General features: G+C 48.0%; 1 protein-coding gene across 1 annotated transcript; it reads left to right on the plus strand.

The window, feature by feature from the left end:
* The first annotated feature begins 9,089 nt into the window (after positions 1 to 9,089).
* LOC130112052 (zinc finger BED domain-containing protein 4) lies at positions 9,090 to 14,687 on the plus strand. The gene is given in 6 exon segments (XM_056279354.1): positions 9,090 to 9,115; positions 9,225 to 9,415; positions 10,437 to 10,606; positions 12,751 to 14,166; positions 14,287 to 14,571; positions 14,574 to 14,687. Coding segments are annotated over 6 exon segments (2,202 nt in total).
* Positions 14,688 to 18,710: the final 4,023 nt, after the last annotated feature.

Raw genomic sequence — 18,710 nt, forward strand, 5'->3', positions numbered from 1 at the left:
AGATACAATTGGGGAGAAAAAAAAGGGGGGGATCCCCCCTTCCCTCCAAAAAAGACTGAACGGTCTTAAAGTTAACCTAACTCACCAGGTGACCGGGAAGCCACTGGGTAAGTACAGCACCCATCGTAACCTTATTTGTAACTCAATGTAGTAAATTAATTAAGAAAACAGCATTTCATAGCAACGTTCATAGGTATGAGAGCTCAGAGGGGAGACCCCTCGCATCTTTTATGCTTATGAGCCCACAGGAAATGAAAAGTTATTTTTATAGACAAGTTACAAAGCTGTTGTAGAGCTGAAGTAACGGAGAAGACCGTAGGTTCACACTTTAGCCGTGTAGGCAACTTTCTTTAATCCACGGTAAATCAGCGAGACAAACAAAACCCACAGCTCGACTGAGCGGAGGTGGCAAGAATAACCAGAAAACTGGCTGGACAACCATAACTTAACCCTGCGTTAACCTGCCAGGGCAACCATGACTTAACCCTTAGTTCCTGGGTTGAATTCTGTCCCCAATACGTGTCCACCACATGAGCCCCCCCAGAATTCGCCCTAGTAATCGAAGTCAGGCAGGCGCGGGTGGACGACAGGCCGTCCGCGGCGGCTCCGGATAACAGGGGCCGGAGTGTCTGGGAGGCATTGACGCGGGCCTGTGGAGGTCGGCCTGAGGAGCAGAAGAGGCAGCTCGGGCCTCCACGGGGGGAGGAGGCGGAGCCGGGGGACGACCGCGACGAGGAGGTTGGGCTAACTCCAACGGCTGCGTCAAGTCCAGGTGTGCGGGTTTAACTCGGTCCACTGAAACATGCTCGGCCGTGCCCCCAAAATCCACCACCAGGTGCTTAGTTCCCCGTTCCAGGACGCGGAAGGGGCCGTCATAAGGGGGTTGCAGAGGGGGGCGGTGTGCGTCGTGACGGATGAACACGTAGTCCGCTGACTGCAGACCTGGGGGCACCTGGGACACCGGAGCGCCGTGTTGGGCGGTAGGGACGGGTGTGAAAGCTCTGACCCCGTCCAGCAAGGAGGCTCGTTGGTCCACAGCTGACCAGGGACGCGTTGCATTGGGCATGAAATCGCCTGGGACTCGCAGCGGCGTGCCGTACACCAGCTCCGCAGAGGAGGCTTGTAGGTCTTCCTTCGGGGCGGTCCGCAGGCCCAGCATGACCCATGGGAGCTTGTCAACCCAGTTGCAGTCCTTGAGAGTAGCCCGAAGCGCAGCCTTCATGGACCGGTGGAAGCGCTCACATAGGCCGTTCGCCTGAGGGTGGTAGGCGGTAGTGCGGTGAAGCTTGACGCCCAGAGCCTCACCCACAGCATTCCATAGCTCTGAGGTAAACTGTGGCCCGCGGTCAGATGAAAGGTCGGAAGGCGTACCGAAACGTGAGACCCACGACCCAATAAAAGCCCGGGCCACATCAGCAGACGTCGTGGATGCCAGGGGAACAGCTTCAGGCCAGCGCGTAGTCCTGTCCACCACAGTGAAGAGGTAGGTGAACCCATGGGAGGGGGGTAGGGGACCAACCAGGTCGACGTGGACATGGTCAAATCGTCTCTCCGGCACTGCGAAGCGTTCCAGGGGCGCCTTAATGTGGCGGTGTATCTTAGCCCGCTGACAGGCAACACACGAGTCGGCCCACGCTTTCACGTCTCTCTTAAGTCCCTCCCACACAAACTTAGCAGAGGTCAGGCGCACGGATGGCTTACCGCCTGGATGAGAGAGGCAGTGCACAGCTTCAAATACGGGGCGTCTCCAGCTGTGCGGGACGATGGGCCTGGGCTGTCCTGTGGAGACGTCACACAGGAGGGTGACACCTGTGTCGCTGAAAGGAACGTCCTGCAGGCGGAGCCCCGTGTCGGAGGCCCGGAGACGGAGGATGCTCGGGTCCGTGGCCTGGTCAGCAGCCATCTGTGCATAGTCAAGGCCTAGGTGGACCGCTCCAATCACTGCCCTAGACAGGCAGTCAGCTACCTGGTTAGACTTACCAGCGACGTGCTGGATGTCGGTAGTGAATTCCGAAATGTAGGAGAGTTGTCGCTGCTGGCGAGCGGACCATGGCTCGGCCGTCTTGGACATGGCAAACGTGAGGGGCTTGTGGTCCACGTACGCAGTAAACTCGCGGCCCTCTAGCAGGAAACGGAAATGCCGGACGGCGAGCCAGAGACCGAGGAGTTCCCTGTCAAAAGTACTATACTTGCGCTCTCGGGGTGTAAGCTGGCGACTGAAAAAGGCCAAAGGCTGCCAAGCCCCCCCCACCCACTGTTCGTGAACCGCACCAACAGCATAGTCCGATGCATCCGTGGTTATGGAAATAGGCGCTGTAGGTGAAGGATGCGCTAGCAGGGTAGCCTGGGAGAGCGCAGCTTTAGTCTCGGTGAACGCACGGTCCCGCTCTGCTGTCCAGTCGACCGCCTGGTTGGGGGACATGCCTTTCAGCGCCTCGTACAGTGGCCGGATGATAAAGGCGGCTCGAGGAATGAAGCGGTGGTAGAATGTCACCATCCCGATGAACTCCCTGAGCGCACGAGCTGTTTGGGGGCGCGGAAAGGCCGCCACCGCTTCCACCTTTGAGGGCAGGGGGACTGCCCCGTCCCCGGTGATGCGGTGCCCGAGGAAATCAATGGCTGTCAGCCCGAACCGGCACTTCGCCGGGTTGACGATCAGCCCATGCTGGCTGAGGCGTGTGAAGAGGGCATGAAGATGGGACAGGTGTTCTTCCTCGGAGGCGCTGGCGATGAGTATGTCGTCCAAATAGACGAAGATGAAAGGAAGGCCACGGAGCACTGAATCCATCAGCCGCTGAAAGGACTGGGCCGCGTTTTTGAGTCCAAATGGCATTCGTAGGAATTCAAATAGGCCGAATGGGGTTGTCACCGCTGTCTTGGGGATGTCTGAGGGGTGCACGGGAACTTGATGATAACCACGGACCAGGTCGACTTTTGAGAAGACGCATTTGCCAGACAGGTTTGCAGAAAAGTCCTGGATATGCGGGACAGGATAGCGGTCAGGCGTGGTGGCGTCATTTAGTCGGCGGTAGTCCCCGCATGGGCGCCAACCTCCATCAGGCTTAGCGACGATGTGGAGTGGGGACGCCCACGGGCTGTCAGAGCGGCGGATGATCCCCATGCGTTCCAGGTGCTCGAACTCAGACTTGGCAATGGCGAGTTTGGCGGGGTCGAGACGCCTGGCTCTGGCGTAGACCGGGGGCCCCTTCGTAGTAATGTGATGCTCCACCCCATGCTTAGCGGTGGGTGCAGAGAAGGTAGGCTGGGTGAGGTCAGGGAACTCAGCGAGGAGGCGGGTGAACTTGTCTGCCTCTGAGAGAGAGTTGGCTAGACCTGCATAGGCCGCTTCCCTCCGTGTACATGCGAAGGAGGAGAAGGTTAAGGCATCGACCAGACGGCTGTTCTGAATGTCCACTAGCAAACCGTAAGCGCACAAAAAATCAGCTCCGAGGAGGGGAAGCGTTACATTGGCCATGACGAACTCCCACGTGAAACGTTGTCCACCAAAACACAGTTCTACAGACCGCACGCCGTAGGTGTGGATAGGGCTGCCGTCAGCCGTCGCCAACTGGGGGCCCCGCTCCCCGCCCATGATGTCGACGTCAGTAGCAGGGAGCACGCTTCTCTGTGCGCCCGTGTCACAAAGAAATCGCCGACCGGAGATGGTGTCGAGGATGAAGAGTAGCCTGCTCGTATCGCTAACACTCATGGCCACTACTGAGTGTTGGCCCTCTCGTTTCCCGTCGGCCTGTAGTTGCAGGGGGAACGGCCCCGTTTAGCTTTCGCACCAAATCGAGCGTGGTACATACAGAGTCCAGAGGGCTTGTAGCGGTCTGATGCTGTGGCGCCACCGTCGGGCCACGCCCGCGATGTCGGCGGGGGGCCAGTGAAGGTAGGAGCCAGCACCCCGGCATGGGAGGAACGTTGTGTAGCGACGAAGAATCGGTCAGCCTCCTTTGCCAGCTCACGGGGATCAGTGATGGTGGAGTTAGCGAGCGCAGTCTGGACGTGGGGCGGCATGTTGCGCAGAAACAGCTCCATAAACAGGAAACATGGCTTTTCTTGACCCAGTAGGTTTAACATCCTGCTCATTAGCTCCGATGGTTTGCCATCTCCCAAGCCCTGAATTGCGAAGAGGCGATGTGCTCTCTCCGTTGCTGACAGTTCAAAAGTTTTAAGGAGGAGATGTTTAAGTGCGGCGTATTTACCATCGGCCGGTGGGTTGGTTATGAAACCGCTTATCCTGGAAGCCGTAGCGCCCCCCAGCGCTGCAACTACGTAGTAGTACCTGGTCTCGTCTGCTGTTATGTCTCTGAGCGCGAACTGCGCCTCAGCCTGCGCGAACCATGTAGCCGCGGAAGACTCCCAAAACTCCGGCAGTTTAATTGCAACGGCGTTCGTAGCCATAATGTGTGTGGTTTCAGAAAACTTATCCGAAAACCGACGTCGGGGTCACCAGTGTAGAGCCGAAGTAACGGAGAAGACCGTAGGTTCACACTTTAGCCGTGTAGGCAACTTTCTTTAATCCACGGTAAATCAGCGAGACAAACAAAACCCACAGCTCGACTGAGCGGAGGTGGCAAGAATAACCAGAAAACTGGCTGGACAACCATAACTTAACCCTGCGTTAACCTGCCAGGGCAACCATGACTTAACCCTTAGTTCCTGGGTTGAATTCTGTCCCCAATACGTGTCCACCACACTGTACTATTTTTCCCAACTGTGTGTGAAAGGTTAAGTCTCAGTTTACTGCCAGCATCCACGAGCAAGGTGGTGTTTAGGTGCAATTACCCAGCTGTACACTCATTGCCTTAATTGTACATCAACACATCCTCTCGCCACAGGTATCTAGCGGACATATTATGTCATGTTGTATTGCTCATGCTGGCTATGCAGGCTGCAAGAGAAGCAAGCCAGCTCTGAGCTCACAACTGTGGTTTTCAGGAACCATACATAACTGTGGTATATGTGCATTACAAATCATTGTTGTACAGAGTATCATTCTCGTGATACAATTGTATATTAGTTCTTATGACAGTAAATTGTTCATACTACCTCAAGTACTCATACTTGCAGCTAGGGCTGGGCGATAAAACGATCTCGATACGCTATCGCGATAAAATTTACATCGATAACGACGGTAAACTTTCGACATTTTTACTCGATATGGATCTAACAGCCCGTCACACATCAGAAATAAACGCGACAACAGCCAGTCAGTCTGCAGTATGGGGGTTGCAGGTCCAAATACACGCCCATTTCCTACCGCAAAGCATTGTTGGAGCTACCCGTGAAGAGAGTGGACTTGAGAGTGGGTAAAAAGGGGGACATGAGTGGAACTGAGGGGCACGAAAGTGACGGTGAAAGTGAAGCCGTGTTATCCTCCAAAGCTGATGAAACTGTTGACAAAAAAAAGCTAACACGACGTCAATTATATGGAAGTGGTTTGGATATCTCAAAAGCCACGAAGCGCAGGTTAAGACAGTCTGCAAAATATGCCGTCGGTCGGTGCCAACCAAGATGGGAAACAACAAATATACGTTCATGATGACCGTTTTGATTTTCAAAGTTTAAAAACTGCAAAAAAGATAGACTTGCCGCTGCCTGAGTTTTAGATCAATTCGCAACACAGTTGTGTTGTTATCGTGGAAGTATGCGGCTTCGCCGCTCATCCTTGCAGCCATTTTTTTCCAGTGGTGACTCGTGGTATTGCAGCGGAAAAAATCCACTTGCGGCCCAAAAAGCCTTTTCCCCGTACACCACCATTGTAAAAGAGACGCCTGTAAAACTTGACAGGACACCTGCAGCTATAATCATGGTCAATTATTACTCTTTATATTGTATACGTTTAAGCCATGGTGTTGTAATCTTTTTTTTAAAAATGTCCAAAGCCCGGAAAAATCTTTTTCCCCCCTGCATGACAGCACGGCGTGTACGAGCCGTTCTCATAGAGGCATGACGGGAGTAACATATCCAGGTGGGACCCATGTACCCGGAAGTAACTCGGAAGCCAGAACCTTTTCCGATACGGTATCCTGTTCTACTATAATACATCCATCCATTATCCGAACCGCTTATCCTGCATCCAGGGTGTATTTTGGTTAATGGAGCCTCAATGTCCAGGGTGTCTGCCCGCCTGCCGCCCAGTGACTGCTGGGATAGCAGACATTGGGCGGCAGGCGGGCAGACACCCTATAGCCCGCCCGCCTGACAGGCCGCATACTAACATATGCTATGCATTAATATCTCAATTGGGTATCTTGATGGAATAGTTTAAAAACCGGCGGTCATTTTGACCCCCCATGGTCATTTTAAGTAGGAGTGAAATCCCGGTCGTTCTAGTGTTGAAGGTTTCATCTCAGGGACCATACCGTGAGTATGAAAATGCGAGCCCATGTTAGTCCAACCACAAGTTTTGTCCCAACGTCCTAGCGGTTCTGCTGTTGGCAATGCTAGCAGGGCTAAGCAAGCAGCGGTAAACAGTGCTAGCGGGGTTGTACCAAAACAACAATCAATCGTGTTGTGGGAGTGCAGGAATGAGGAGACGGAGAGATCAAGTCGAGTTAATTCCGTTTACTCGCCACACAAAACAACACCGATACAGCACAGTCTTTCGTGGCAACAAGCTAATGGATAGGCTGTCGAAAACATGGTTCCACTTCCTGTTTAACTGTCATAAATATTATTTATGTCAGTATTTGATTTGTTTTCTCACATTATATGATTTATTTTCGTGAATTTTGATTTGTTTGTGTTGGAGCTACACGAGAACTGGGTGTGCAGTTTGTGTTGCACAGGGGACATATTTTGTTGTTGCACGTGATGTTGTCCATGTGGCACAGTTTTCCTCTAAGAAGTCGACAGGTGTAAGAGGTTTTGTACTCCATTTAAAGTCGGGAGTTTTTATTTCTGTGTTAATTTCTTCGAAGATTCTATTTATTTTTACTTAAGTGGACTCGTCCCCTCGAGGTTGGTGCAGCCAGCGAGGTATGTTTATTTTTATTTTTGTTCGTCATTGTGCATGTTTATATTATTGTTTTACAGCTTGTACTATGTGATAGTAATATGTTGTTGTTCTGTGCATTTTGTATCTTTAAAGTTTGACGGTGGATTTAAGGAAGAAAAGCGGTGTAGACAAATAAATCCATCTGTGGCAGAGAACTAGTGGTCTGGTCTAATTCCTGGAGGGAGTGACAGTCAAACTCGGACCTGCTTGAACGTTCCCCGTCCTGCTTGTGTCCAACAGCTCGTCAAGACGGGAATACAGATAAGGCACTGTTAAGCGTTAAGGACATACAAGTTTATCCGTTTTTTCATGAAGACGTCCAAAGGTCAGACATTAAAAGTGTATGTCTGAAGGGTGACACACGGATTGGAAAAACTACAAGAGACTGTGTGAAGCTGAATAACATTAACAGTGTTTCATAAGATAAGAAGGGGCATTGATGGAAATGATTTATTGGTACTTGGTCTATTGATCATCATTTAACTGGAAGAAGAAAAGGAAAAAGGCTATTTATTTATGTGAGAAAATGTGTGCATTTAAGTAAGCTGATGTTTTGAAGGAATGTCATTTAAGTGTTGTCAGAAGGACCTTCGTCAGCTGTAAGTGAATGTAATAATTTCAAGCCTTTATAATGGACCTTCCTATAAGGGTATTTTGAAAAGTGACCTAATTTGGTGTAGCCGATTCACTTGAGTATTTTGTGGAAGTGTTTTTGTTAGCTACACTGCTTGTGCAAGACAAGTTAACTGACTAAAATAATTTCCAAATAATTTGAAATGTCACAAACAAGTGAGAGGACTCAGTGTGGAGCAGCTGCCACAGAACAAGCTGCAGAGCCAGAGCAGACATACGAGTCTAACATTGTGCAACAAGCAGTACAGTTCAAAGAGCCTCGTAGAAGAGAAAGAGCCCGCACATTAACAGTAAATGGAAAGGAATTGCAAAAAGGAAAAACACAAGGGCTTCTACTTCGCTTTAACAGCATTTATGAACGCTGGAAAGCTTTAATTAAGGAGGCTAAAAAATCTGTGATAAAACAGGATCCCAGTAACATCATACAAGAACACATCAACGCTATTCAAAACGAATTTTCTGAACTAAATAGTGTTTATGGTGGTTATCGAAGAATTGATAGCCCAGCTCACGACATGCGCTGCAAGCTGGACAAGTGTACATCAATCACCAGCATTGTTGTAAAAATGCTGAGTCTCAAATTCAAGGAACAAAGGAAGAGCTGATTTGGCCTGATTCCAGCTCTGTGTTTGCATCTTCAAGTTCTAGTGTTTCACCTCCAGCCTCCAATTGTTCTAAGGCTAATTCCATTCACTGTAATACATCGTCAGTCAAAAGACAAGAGGCTGCTGCCGAGTATGCAGCTACAAAAGCTGTATTGCAGATTATGGCTGAGCAAGTGAGCCAACAAGAGAAACGGCAAAGACTTGAAGCTGAGAATAAGCAGATAGTTGCAGAACAAGAAGCAGCTGCATTAACTCATCGTCTTCAAGCAGAAAAGGAAGAGACTGAACGTAGGATAGAAAAGGAGAGACAAGAGGCTGCTCTCTTAAAGAAACAGCAAGAAGAGAATGCTGCAAGACAAAGGTCTGCGGAAGATTTGAAAAGAGAGATTGAGCGTTTGGAGGAGATGAAAAAGCTGAACGCAGCCAGAGCAAGGCTTCAAGTCTATGATGAAAATGAGTTCTATCCAGACCAAGAACTTAAACCACAGAACTCTGAACTTCCTACAATTGCACAAGCAAGTAATCAGATGAACCCTGCGTATCAGCACACACAACCGCCAAAAAATGTGGCTCCAAGAAATGTGCTTCAAGATGACACAGGAGAGCTTGTGAAGGTTTTGGCTGAGGCTATATCAGGAAACACACTACCCATACCAGAGCCTACAATCTTTTGTGGGGATCCACTCAAGTTTAATCACTGGAAGTCACCCTTTCAGACACTAATTGAGAGGAAAATATTCCAATGACAGAGAAAATCTTGTTCCTTCAGAAATATGTTGGAGGAGCAGCTAAAGAGGCCTTAGAAGGTCATTTTCTGAATGATTCAGAAGATCATATTACGCAGCATGGGCTCTGCTAAACGAACGATATAGTGAGCCTTTTGTAATTGCCAAAGCCTTCAGAGAGAAATTACATGCCTGGCCAAAAATAGGCTCAAGGGAGAATGCTGATCTAAGAAAGATTGTGGATTTTCTACGCAGTTGTGAATCTGCCATGGCTCACAATGAGAGTCTAAATGTTCTCAATGATGGCACTGAGAATAAGAAACTGACTGCCAAACTACCTGACTGGTTGAGTACCAGATGGAACCGAAAGGCCACGCTATACCAACTGGAATACCGGAGGTTCCCAAACTTCAGCTATTTTGTGACGTTCCTAACAATGGAAGCTAGTATTGTGTGTAATCCTATAACGTCCTACCATGCACTACAGCAAAGTGAACCTGACAAAGCCAAGGTTAAGAGTCAAAATGTAGTTGTCTCCAAGAAACAAACTGTAGGTGCCAAGATCTTCACGACCAACACCAGTGAAAGGAACATAGTCATATGTGCGTTTTGTAAGAAGATAGGACACCCCTTGCACAAGTGTCGCAAATTCATTGAAAAGCCAGTTGCTGACTGAGTCAAGTTTATTCAGAGTGCGAAACTGTGTTTCGGCTGTTTGAGTCCTGGCCATCATTCCAAGAGCTGTGGTAACCGGATGGTCTGTGACACCTGCTCAAAGCGTCAGACCCACATGCCGACATGAAAATCGCTCAAAACCAGAACAAGAACCAAAGAGAGAACAATCTAAGGAAATAAGTAACAGTAAGGAAAGAAAGCCAAAGTCAACATTACAACAGGATGTCACCAATGAAACCACATCCAACAGAGTTGTACAAGACGGCAATAATACCCAGACTTCGACAATAATACCTGTCTATGTGTCAACTCAGAGTGATTCAAGCAAGGAAGTACTTGTCTACGCTCTACTAGATTCACAAAGTGGTGACTCATTCATTCTTGAGGGAGTGGCAGATGTTTTAGACACAAACACAGAAGAAGTGAAGCTGAAACTGTCAACAATGTCATCAAAAGGGCGATTGTACCCTGCAAAAGACTCAAAGGCCTACAAATAAGAGGGCTATTCTCTAAGAAGATCACAGTGCCGACAGTTTACACTCGTGAATACATCCCTGCTAATGGGACACATCCCAACTCCAGAGACTGCCAAGGCATGGCCTCATTTGGAGCATCTAGCAGAACACATTGCTCTGCAAATGGAATGTGAGATTGGTCTGCTGATTGGGTATAATTGCCCACAAGCTCTAATGCCTCGAGAGGTTGTGTGTGGGGAGGAAACCCAACCCTTTGCCCAGAAAACCGATTTAGGTTGGAGCATAGTGAGTTATGGTGACCCATGTGGACATGAAGGTGATGCAATTGGAGTAAGTCATCGCATCATTGTAAGGCAAGTCACACCTGGAACCAAACCACCAGTCAAGCTCAAAGGTGAAGTTCACTACGTCTGCAAGACTCGGATCAAAGAAATGTTCTCTCCAGATGAGATAATCAAGCTGCTGGAATCCGATTTCAGTGAAAGAGTTGGAGAAGAGACGACTATCTCTCAGGAAGATCTCCACTTCTTGACCAAGCTGATAGATGGGATTAAACACAAAGAAGATGGTAATTATTAGGGATAGACCGATTATCGAACGGGCGGATTATCGGCGCCGATATTTGGCATTTTGACGCATATCGGCATCGGCCTTTTTTAAAAATCCAACGGCCGCTAAGAGATCAATTTAAAACGGGGTTATTTTGGCTCCGATTGGTTACACGCAGAGCCACGGCACGGGTAACAGCCAATCAGCAGTGATAGCTGTGCATGCACAGTGCTCACACACAGGGGAGAGGAGAAAAAGTTTTGCCGAATCTGGAGAAGGTCCGGACTCGGAGAGCAGATATATGTTTCGAAGGTAAGTTAAGGCAGCAGACTCTCCCGAAATTGTAATGAACATCCCAGTCCTCTACAACTCACAACTACTAGTAACATTACTGTGAGCCCATTAACGTTATATAAACATAAGCGGCAGCTCTGCTCGCTCGCAGTCTCTCCAGACGTGCCTGTTAATCACCTGAAACAAGGTTGCCGATAATATCGATATGGAAATAGTCCGTGATAGTAGAAGTCTGTGTGTGTGAGTGAGAGAGAGAGAGTAAAAACCGAATGAACTCAATTCAGTCCAGTTTTATTGCAGGGAAGCACGTTAAGGTGAAGGCTGATTAGCTTTTAGCGTAACGTTAGCCCACCGGTCCGCTTTCTCCTCCAAGCCAGGAGGCTAGCCAGAATAAACCGGAAAAATGTCCTGCCTTCACAAAGCAGCAGAGTGTGTTCTGAGCACCTTCATTGAGGTTATAATCTAGCCAGATCAAATGGATTAATGCCAGTGTTGACAACTAACGTTAACGTTATTGTCACGTTATTATAGCAGGGTAACAAGCCATAAGCCGGCTAGTTAGCTAGCTGGCTGGTTAACTTTAGCGCCAATGCTGCAACTAGCGTTCGCTAATTTTCGTTAGCAGAGAGATATCCTTACGTTATCTTAAATGAGCACACTGGCCACTCTGCTAGTAAACATACAGCCATTGCCATAGCAAATGCATTTAAGATAACGATCGCTCTCTGCTAACTTAAATTAGCGAATGCTAGCTGGAGCATTAGCGCTAACGTTAACCAGCCAGCTAGCTAACCAACAGGGACAGAAACAGCAAGAAGATACCAGCGTTCAAAAGCTAACGTTAGAAATGCACCAACAGTGCAAAATTAGTGCTATGCAGCAGTATTTGTGTTGGTGGAGTCAAATAAATGATTAAATAAACTAGCTAATCATTATCTGTTGTCGCTTATTACTGTTAACTAATAAATGGCGCTTGTAGAATATTGTATAAAAGTAATATCACGCTCGACGTCGTGCTGTTATACTGGCCGCGGTTCGTTTTGAGTGACGTCATGGAATACTATGAATGGGGAGAATGTCTGTTGTGGAAGCCACATGAGAAACTCTACAATTCACTACTACTAACGTTACTGTGAGGCCAAATACGTTAGCGGCAGCTGTCTTGTTCCTATGATAAACTGATTATTAAAGTGAAGATGCTGTAGGCTATTTAGTGTTTTTAACAGTTTAATCACTTGAAACAAGGTTGCTGATAATATTGACAGGGAAATAGTGATAAAAGTAAGCAAAGCACCGTCTGTCTGAGAGAAAACTGTAAGGGAATAATGGCTGTTTAACTACCAAGTTATTTTACTTTACCTTTTTCTGTGTTGATTGAGAGATCCCAAGCAGCAGAAAATGACATATTGTTAGATTAAGTGTGTCCCGAAGCTGTCTTTGATAGTTTCTTGTAGAGAGGAGCAGGATATTGCTGTTTAAGACTTAAGACATAATGTAACTGCATCATAAAGCCTACATGAACTGCATGGTGTTCAGGGATGAATAGTCTCTCCTATTGTTATTGTACTATTTTTTCAGATATAGTTACATTAATCATTATTAATGTAGCAGCCTAGTTTTGAATGACAGGGTCCCTGCTATCACATGTTGTTAAAATGTAACGTTTACATAATAAAATCAACTACAGGCTTCCCAAATGCTGTAATAAATGAAGCATGATGAGTTGAGCATATGTCAGCATGTGGCCCCACTTTTAACTCTCTCTTTTTTTCAAACCCTTATTGCAGATGGATAGACTTCAGTTTAAAAGTGCAGTATTGAAGTATTACACTCAACCAACACCAGGGAAGGCAGTCTGTAATACATGCAATGAAGGTGTCAGCATGGGAGCAACAACTGGGAAAAACAAAAATACTTCAAACCTGTGGTCCCATCTTAGGATTCATCACCCTGAGTTGTATGAAACAGCACAGAAGAAACGGGAATCTGAATCTCATCAGGATGAGGCAACTTCATCTCAGCCAACAATAGAGGACATGTTTCAGAAACAAAGAAAGTGGACAAACTCCGATGACAGGTCAAAACTAACGGACAAACTAGTCCTAGAGATGATAGTCACTGACAACCAACCGTTCTCGGTGGTGTCTGATGTTGGCTTTAAGCGCCTCATGGCTGCAGCGGAGCCATGATATGCACTGAAAAGTGACAAGTATTACCGAACTGAGAAGCTGCAAGAAGTTCACCACAAGATTGTGGACAAGATCAAAGCGCTGATTCAACCAGAGAATGCTGGCTACTTTCTCTCCTTCACCACAGACTGCTGGTCTGGTGTGACAGAGTCTCTCATGAGCCTGACATGCCATTTCATCAACACTGAATGGACAAGAAAGCAGGTCATCTTAAATACGAGAGCGATGCATGGGTCCCACACTGGGGAATACCTGAAAGAGACATTCCTCAATATGCTTGAGGACTGGAAGATAAGCAAAGACCGTGTAGCACTAGTGCTTCGAGACAGCGGAGCCAATATTGTGAAGGGAATGAGGCTAGCTGAGCTCCCAGACCTCAGCTGCACGGCGCACACCTTGCAACTTGTGGTGAATGACGGTCTGGCAAGTCAAAGAGCCGTCACAGATGTCATTGCAATGCTTAAGAAGTGTGCCACACATTTCCACCACTCCATTCTGGCCAAACAGCGTTTGCGAGTCATTCAGAGGGAACTTGGCCTGCCAGAGCACAACATAATCCAGGCTGTTCCAACGAGGTGGAACTCAACACTCCACATGCTGCAAATAATGCTGGAGCAAAAGCGTGCGCTTACCATCTACTGTGGTGAACATGGAGGATTTGCAGGTCCTAATGCTCACCAGTGGGACCTTGTGTCCAATTTAATTGAAACTCTTCTCCCAATAGAGGAAGTGACACTTCAGGTGAGCCACAGCAACTCATCAGCATCCTGCATCATTCCATGTCTGACTGTGCTGAAGATGCTTCTTCAAGATGATGAGGGGCCCTCCACGAAAGGCATCAGAACGCTCAGGCAAGCCATGAGGGAGAGCCTCGACAAGCGTTTCTCAAAAGTAGAAGACACAAAAACTGTGGTGCTGGCCTGTCTCTTAGATCCTTGTTATAAGAGTCATGCATTCTCCTCTGCCACGACATTGAGCAAGGCCAAAGGATGGTTGAAAGAGGAAGAGGACACTGCCACACAACAGACCACTAGAGAGGAGCATGCTGCCACAGAAGGAGCCAATATGGAGGAGCAGGCTGCCACAGAAGGAGCCAGTATGGAGGAGCAGGCAGCTGCATATGGGACACATGAGAATGACGGAAACACCCACAAAAGGCAACGGAGAGAACACACATCCTTCCGCAGCCGTGTTGATGAGATGTTCAGTTCTCTGCTGGCACATCACACTGGTGACCTGCTGGCCAGTAGCTGCGTTGAGGATGAGCTACATCTGTACCTCAAGGAGCCAGTGATCGACAGGCGTAAAGGGGACCCACTCCAGTGGTGGAGACAGAATGATGGGCGCTTCAAGCTACTTGCGAAACAAGCAAGAAAGTTTCTTTGTGCACCACCCTCATCAGTCCCAAGTGAGCGCGCGTCTTCAGTGAAGTCTCTGCAATTTATGAGAGCAAGAGAAGCCGTCTCACTGGAGAGCACGCTGAACAACTCTGCTTTTTGCACCACAATCTGGTGCTGCTCAATTGGGACTACTAATTGATTTTAGACTCACATTTATGTGCAAATTTTATTTAAATCTGTTTTATTTACTCTATAATACTTCAGGGAACTATTTATTTAAATTTTCAGTTAACTTTATAAGAGATTCTGCTGACCCTGGGAACTCCCTGCACTTTTTGTTTTTGTTTGAACTTAAAACAAAGAAGTGAAAGATTAATATTTCCGTTATATTGAAATTTTGGACAACTTTATTTACTGTAGACAACTTTAGGGAGCTATTTATTTGTTTAAGTTTTCATTTAACTTTATAAGACATGCTGCTGAGCCTGGGAGCTCCCTGCACTTTTTGTTAGAATTTTAAAACAAAGATGTCTATTGTCCAAGATTTAAAAAAACCTTAAACATGTTGCAAATCTGAAAAGCTGTTTAATAAACATATGCTTAAAGGCATTTAAACGAAGTGAAGTGTTGGAGTTTGTATTATTCAAAATTTTGACGCCAATATTTTCCCTTTTACTGCAAATTAATATCGGCTCCAAATATCGGTTATCGGCCTCCTTGACTACTAATAATCGGTATCGGTATCGGCCCTGAAAAAAACATATCGGTCTATCTCTAATTGCAATCCGTGGACATGTGAGACAGTTGAGATGCGATCAAGGCACCAACTTTGTAGGCACAAAAGGAGAGTTCATGAATCTAATGAAGTATTTGGATCATGAGCAGTTGAAAGAACATGGATGTGAGTTCATAATGAACACCCCATCATCAAGCCACATGGGAGGTGTATGGGAAAGACAAATAAGGACGATCAGAAGTGTTCTATAAGCAATCTTTGATCAGTCTGCTAAAAGACTTGACAGTGCCTCACTCAGAACCTTTCTGTATGAAGTGATGGCTATTATAAATAGCAGACATCTGACTACAGAGCACTTGAATGATCCAACAAGCATTGAACCCCTCACTCCTAACCACATCCTCATGATGAAATCCAGCATAATATCGCCCCCTCCTGGTCAGTTTGTGAGTCAGGATCTATATCTACGCAAAAGATGGCGTCAGGTGCAGTTCTTGACAAATGAATTCTGGATCAGGTGGAAGAAGGAATACCTCCTTATTCTTCAGCAAAGACAATTATGGCAAAAGGATAAGAGAAATGCAAAAGTTAACGACATTGTCATCCTCTGTGAGGACTGTTCTCCACGGAATCAATGGAGATTGGCAAGAATAACAGGTGTATCCCAGCACTGATGGAAGAGTCAGAAAGGTGAAACTGTTAATGAGTGACTCGACCTTAGACAACAAGGGAAAACGCATCACTAAGCCAGTCTATCTTGATAGACCTGTACAAAAGACTGTTCTACTTCTTGAAGCCGAATACGTGTCATGGTTGTTCTTTTCATAGATATTGAGTTCATTGTGTGAAACTGAACTTTGTGACCTGAAAGTGTGATGTGAAGGTGAAATCACCATAACTGTGATTTGGTGGGAGTTTAACTGCCATAAATATTATTTATGTCAGTATTTGATATATTTTGTTTTCTGACATTATTTATATGATTTATTTTCGTGAATTTTGATTTTGTTTGTATTGGAGCTGCACGAGAACTGGGTGTGCAGTTTGTGTTGCACAGGGGACATATTTTGCTGTTGCACGTGATGTTTGCCATGTGGCACAGTTTTCCTCTAAGAAGTCGACAGGTGTAAGAGGTTTTGTATTCCATTTAAAGTCGGGAGTTTTTATTTCTGTGTTCATTTCTTCGATGATTCTATTTATTTATACTTAAGTGGACTCATTCCCTCGAGGTTGGTGCAGCCAGCGAGGTATGTTGATTTTTATTTTTGTTCGTCATTGTGCATATTTATATTATTGTTTTACAGCTTGTACTACGTGATAGTAATATGTTGTTGTTCAGTGCATTTTGCATCTTTAAAGTTTGACGGTGGATTTAAGGAAGAAAAGCGGTGTAGACAAATAAATCCATCTGTGGCAGAGAACTAGTGGTCTGGTCTAATTCCTGGAGGGAGTGACATCATGGGAAACGCTAAACCCTGCCTATGTTATAACTCTGAACGTCTTCCTTAAAGGTGCAGCAGCCCCTGGTGAATCTATCCTCCATTATGTATAACCACACAGCCCCCCCCCCCCAGAATTCACCATCACAAAAAAAAGCAAAACAATAATGTAACACAAAAGTACTTTATGAAACATAAACAGCCAACAGGCGAATAGTCCCCAGTGAAACAGTCAACGTCTCGGGGGGCGGACCAGGCGGCCAAAACGGCTGCGCTGGAAGGGTATGGGGGCGGGGGCAGGGACGGGACGGGGCCGAGGCTGGGCCGGGTGCCTGAGAAGGGGGGCGTCCACGCCGCGAGGGCAGGGACAGTTCGACCGGCCCACCCAGGTCTAAATGGGTAGGCTTGAGAAGGTCCAACGAGACCCGCTCCGGCTTGCCCCCCATGTCCACCACAAAGTTCTTTGGCCCCGCTTCCAGGACGCGGAAGGGCCCGTCGTAGGGGGGCTGCGGGGGGGGGGGGTACGGTGGCTGTCGTGGCGGATGAAGACGTACCTGACCGACAGCAGATTCTTGGGGACGTAGGACTGAGGAGGTAGTGGTGAGATGTAGGAATTGGAGCGAAAGCGTTGGCACCGTCCCGGGCCACAGCCCGATGAGAAGCTGCAGACCAGGGGGCCACGGCGTCTGGGAGAAACTCCCATGGGACACGCAGCGGCTGGCCGGCCACAGCCGATGAGAATGTAAGTGTGGTGAGGTCAGGGAACCCTGCGAGCAGGCGTTGATATGTATCTCCGGCGGCGAGCATGTTTGACACGCCGAGCGTCCCTGCACCTCCCAGTGTGCACGGGTACGTAGCGAGAGACAGCATCGATCAAGCGACAGTTCGTAACATCCACCAGCAGCCTGAAGGCGCACAGGAAGTCCGCGCCCAGGAGGGGAACCGACACCGTGGCCATAACGAAGTCCCTGCCGAAACACAACTCTGCATACCTTGTGCTGTAGGTACGTATGGGCGGGCCGTTCGCGGCATCCATCGGGGGGCCTTGTCCGCCGGCCATGGCGCTGACGGCGAGCAGCCACCGCAGCCGTGGTGGTGCCCGCTGCGTCCTCCAGAGGCGGGGGCAAGGTCTGGTTGGGGATCATCGCATGAACGAACTGCTGCCGGTTGGCGAGGAAAATCCTGCCCGCTTCTGCACCCAGAGCGCGGTAGTGTTTGGTGGAGGAGAGGGGGGGGAGCTGGCTAGCGCTGTGCGCACAGGCTCTGGGAGCTGCCGTAGAAAAATATGGGTGAAAATGAAGGAGGGGTCCGCCGAGCCCAAAACGGCCAACATCTTCTCCAGCAGCTCAGAAGGTTTGCCATCGCCGAGTGACAACAGGCGAACCGCCTTCTCAATCTCCGACAGCTCGAAGAGCTGCAAAAGGAATGCCTTGAGTGCGCCGTATTTTCCCACAGCCGGGGGACTTCCAATAGCCCCACAGCGCGGGCCGCCGTCTGGGCATCCAACGCCGCCACCACATGGAAATACCTCGTAACGTCTCGCGTTATTCCTCCCAGCTCGAACTGGGCTTCAATGTGCTGAAACCATGGCCGGGGACTGTGCTGCCACAAGTCGGGCAACTTCACCGTTGCTGCTGAGATGCTAGTGTAACCGGTTATTTTCTTGCCCGGTGCGGGATTCGATACGGGGTGTACTGCGCCACAAGGCGACATCACTAACCGCTCGGCTAAAGGGTCTTATTAGTAGTAGTTTACACTAGCGCTAACATGAGCCATACCGTTAGCATCACTCGGAGCCGGAGCGGCGTTGTCATCGTTTTGGGTCTATCCTCCATTGTGTATCACCACAGTGTCACCTTTTGCGGCCATTGCCCCGTATGAAAAGCGATCAAAAAGGAGCATGGATATAAGAAGTGTAGTGTCTTACTTTATTGCTAAGACATGATGCCCCTGAGCACAGTGGAGAAAGAGGGGTTCAGGAAATCAATTCAAGTGCTGGACTTCAGGTACGAACTCCCAGGCAGAAAATACTTTTCCCAAACT

The sequence above is a fragment of the Lampris incognitus genome, chromosome 4 (genome assembly GCF_029633865.1).
Source record: "Lampris incognitus isolate fLamInc1 chromosome 4, fLamInc1.hap2, whole genome shotgun sequence".
Lineage (NCBI taxonomy): Eukaryota > Metazoa > Chordata > Actinopteri > Lampriformes > Lampridae > Lampris > Lampris incognitus.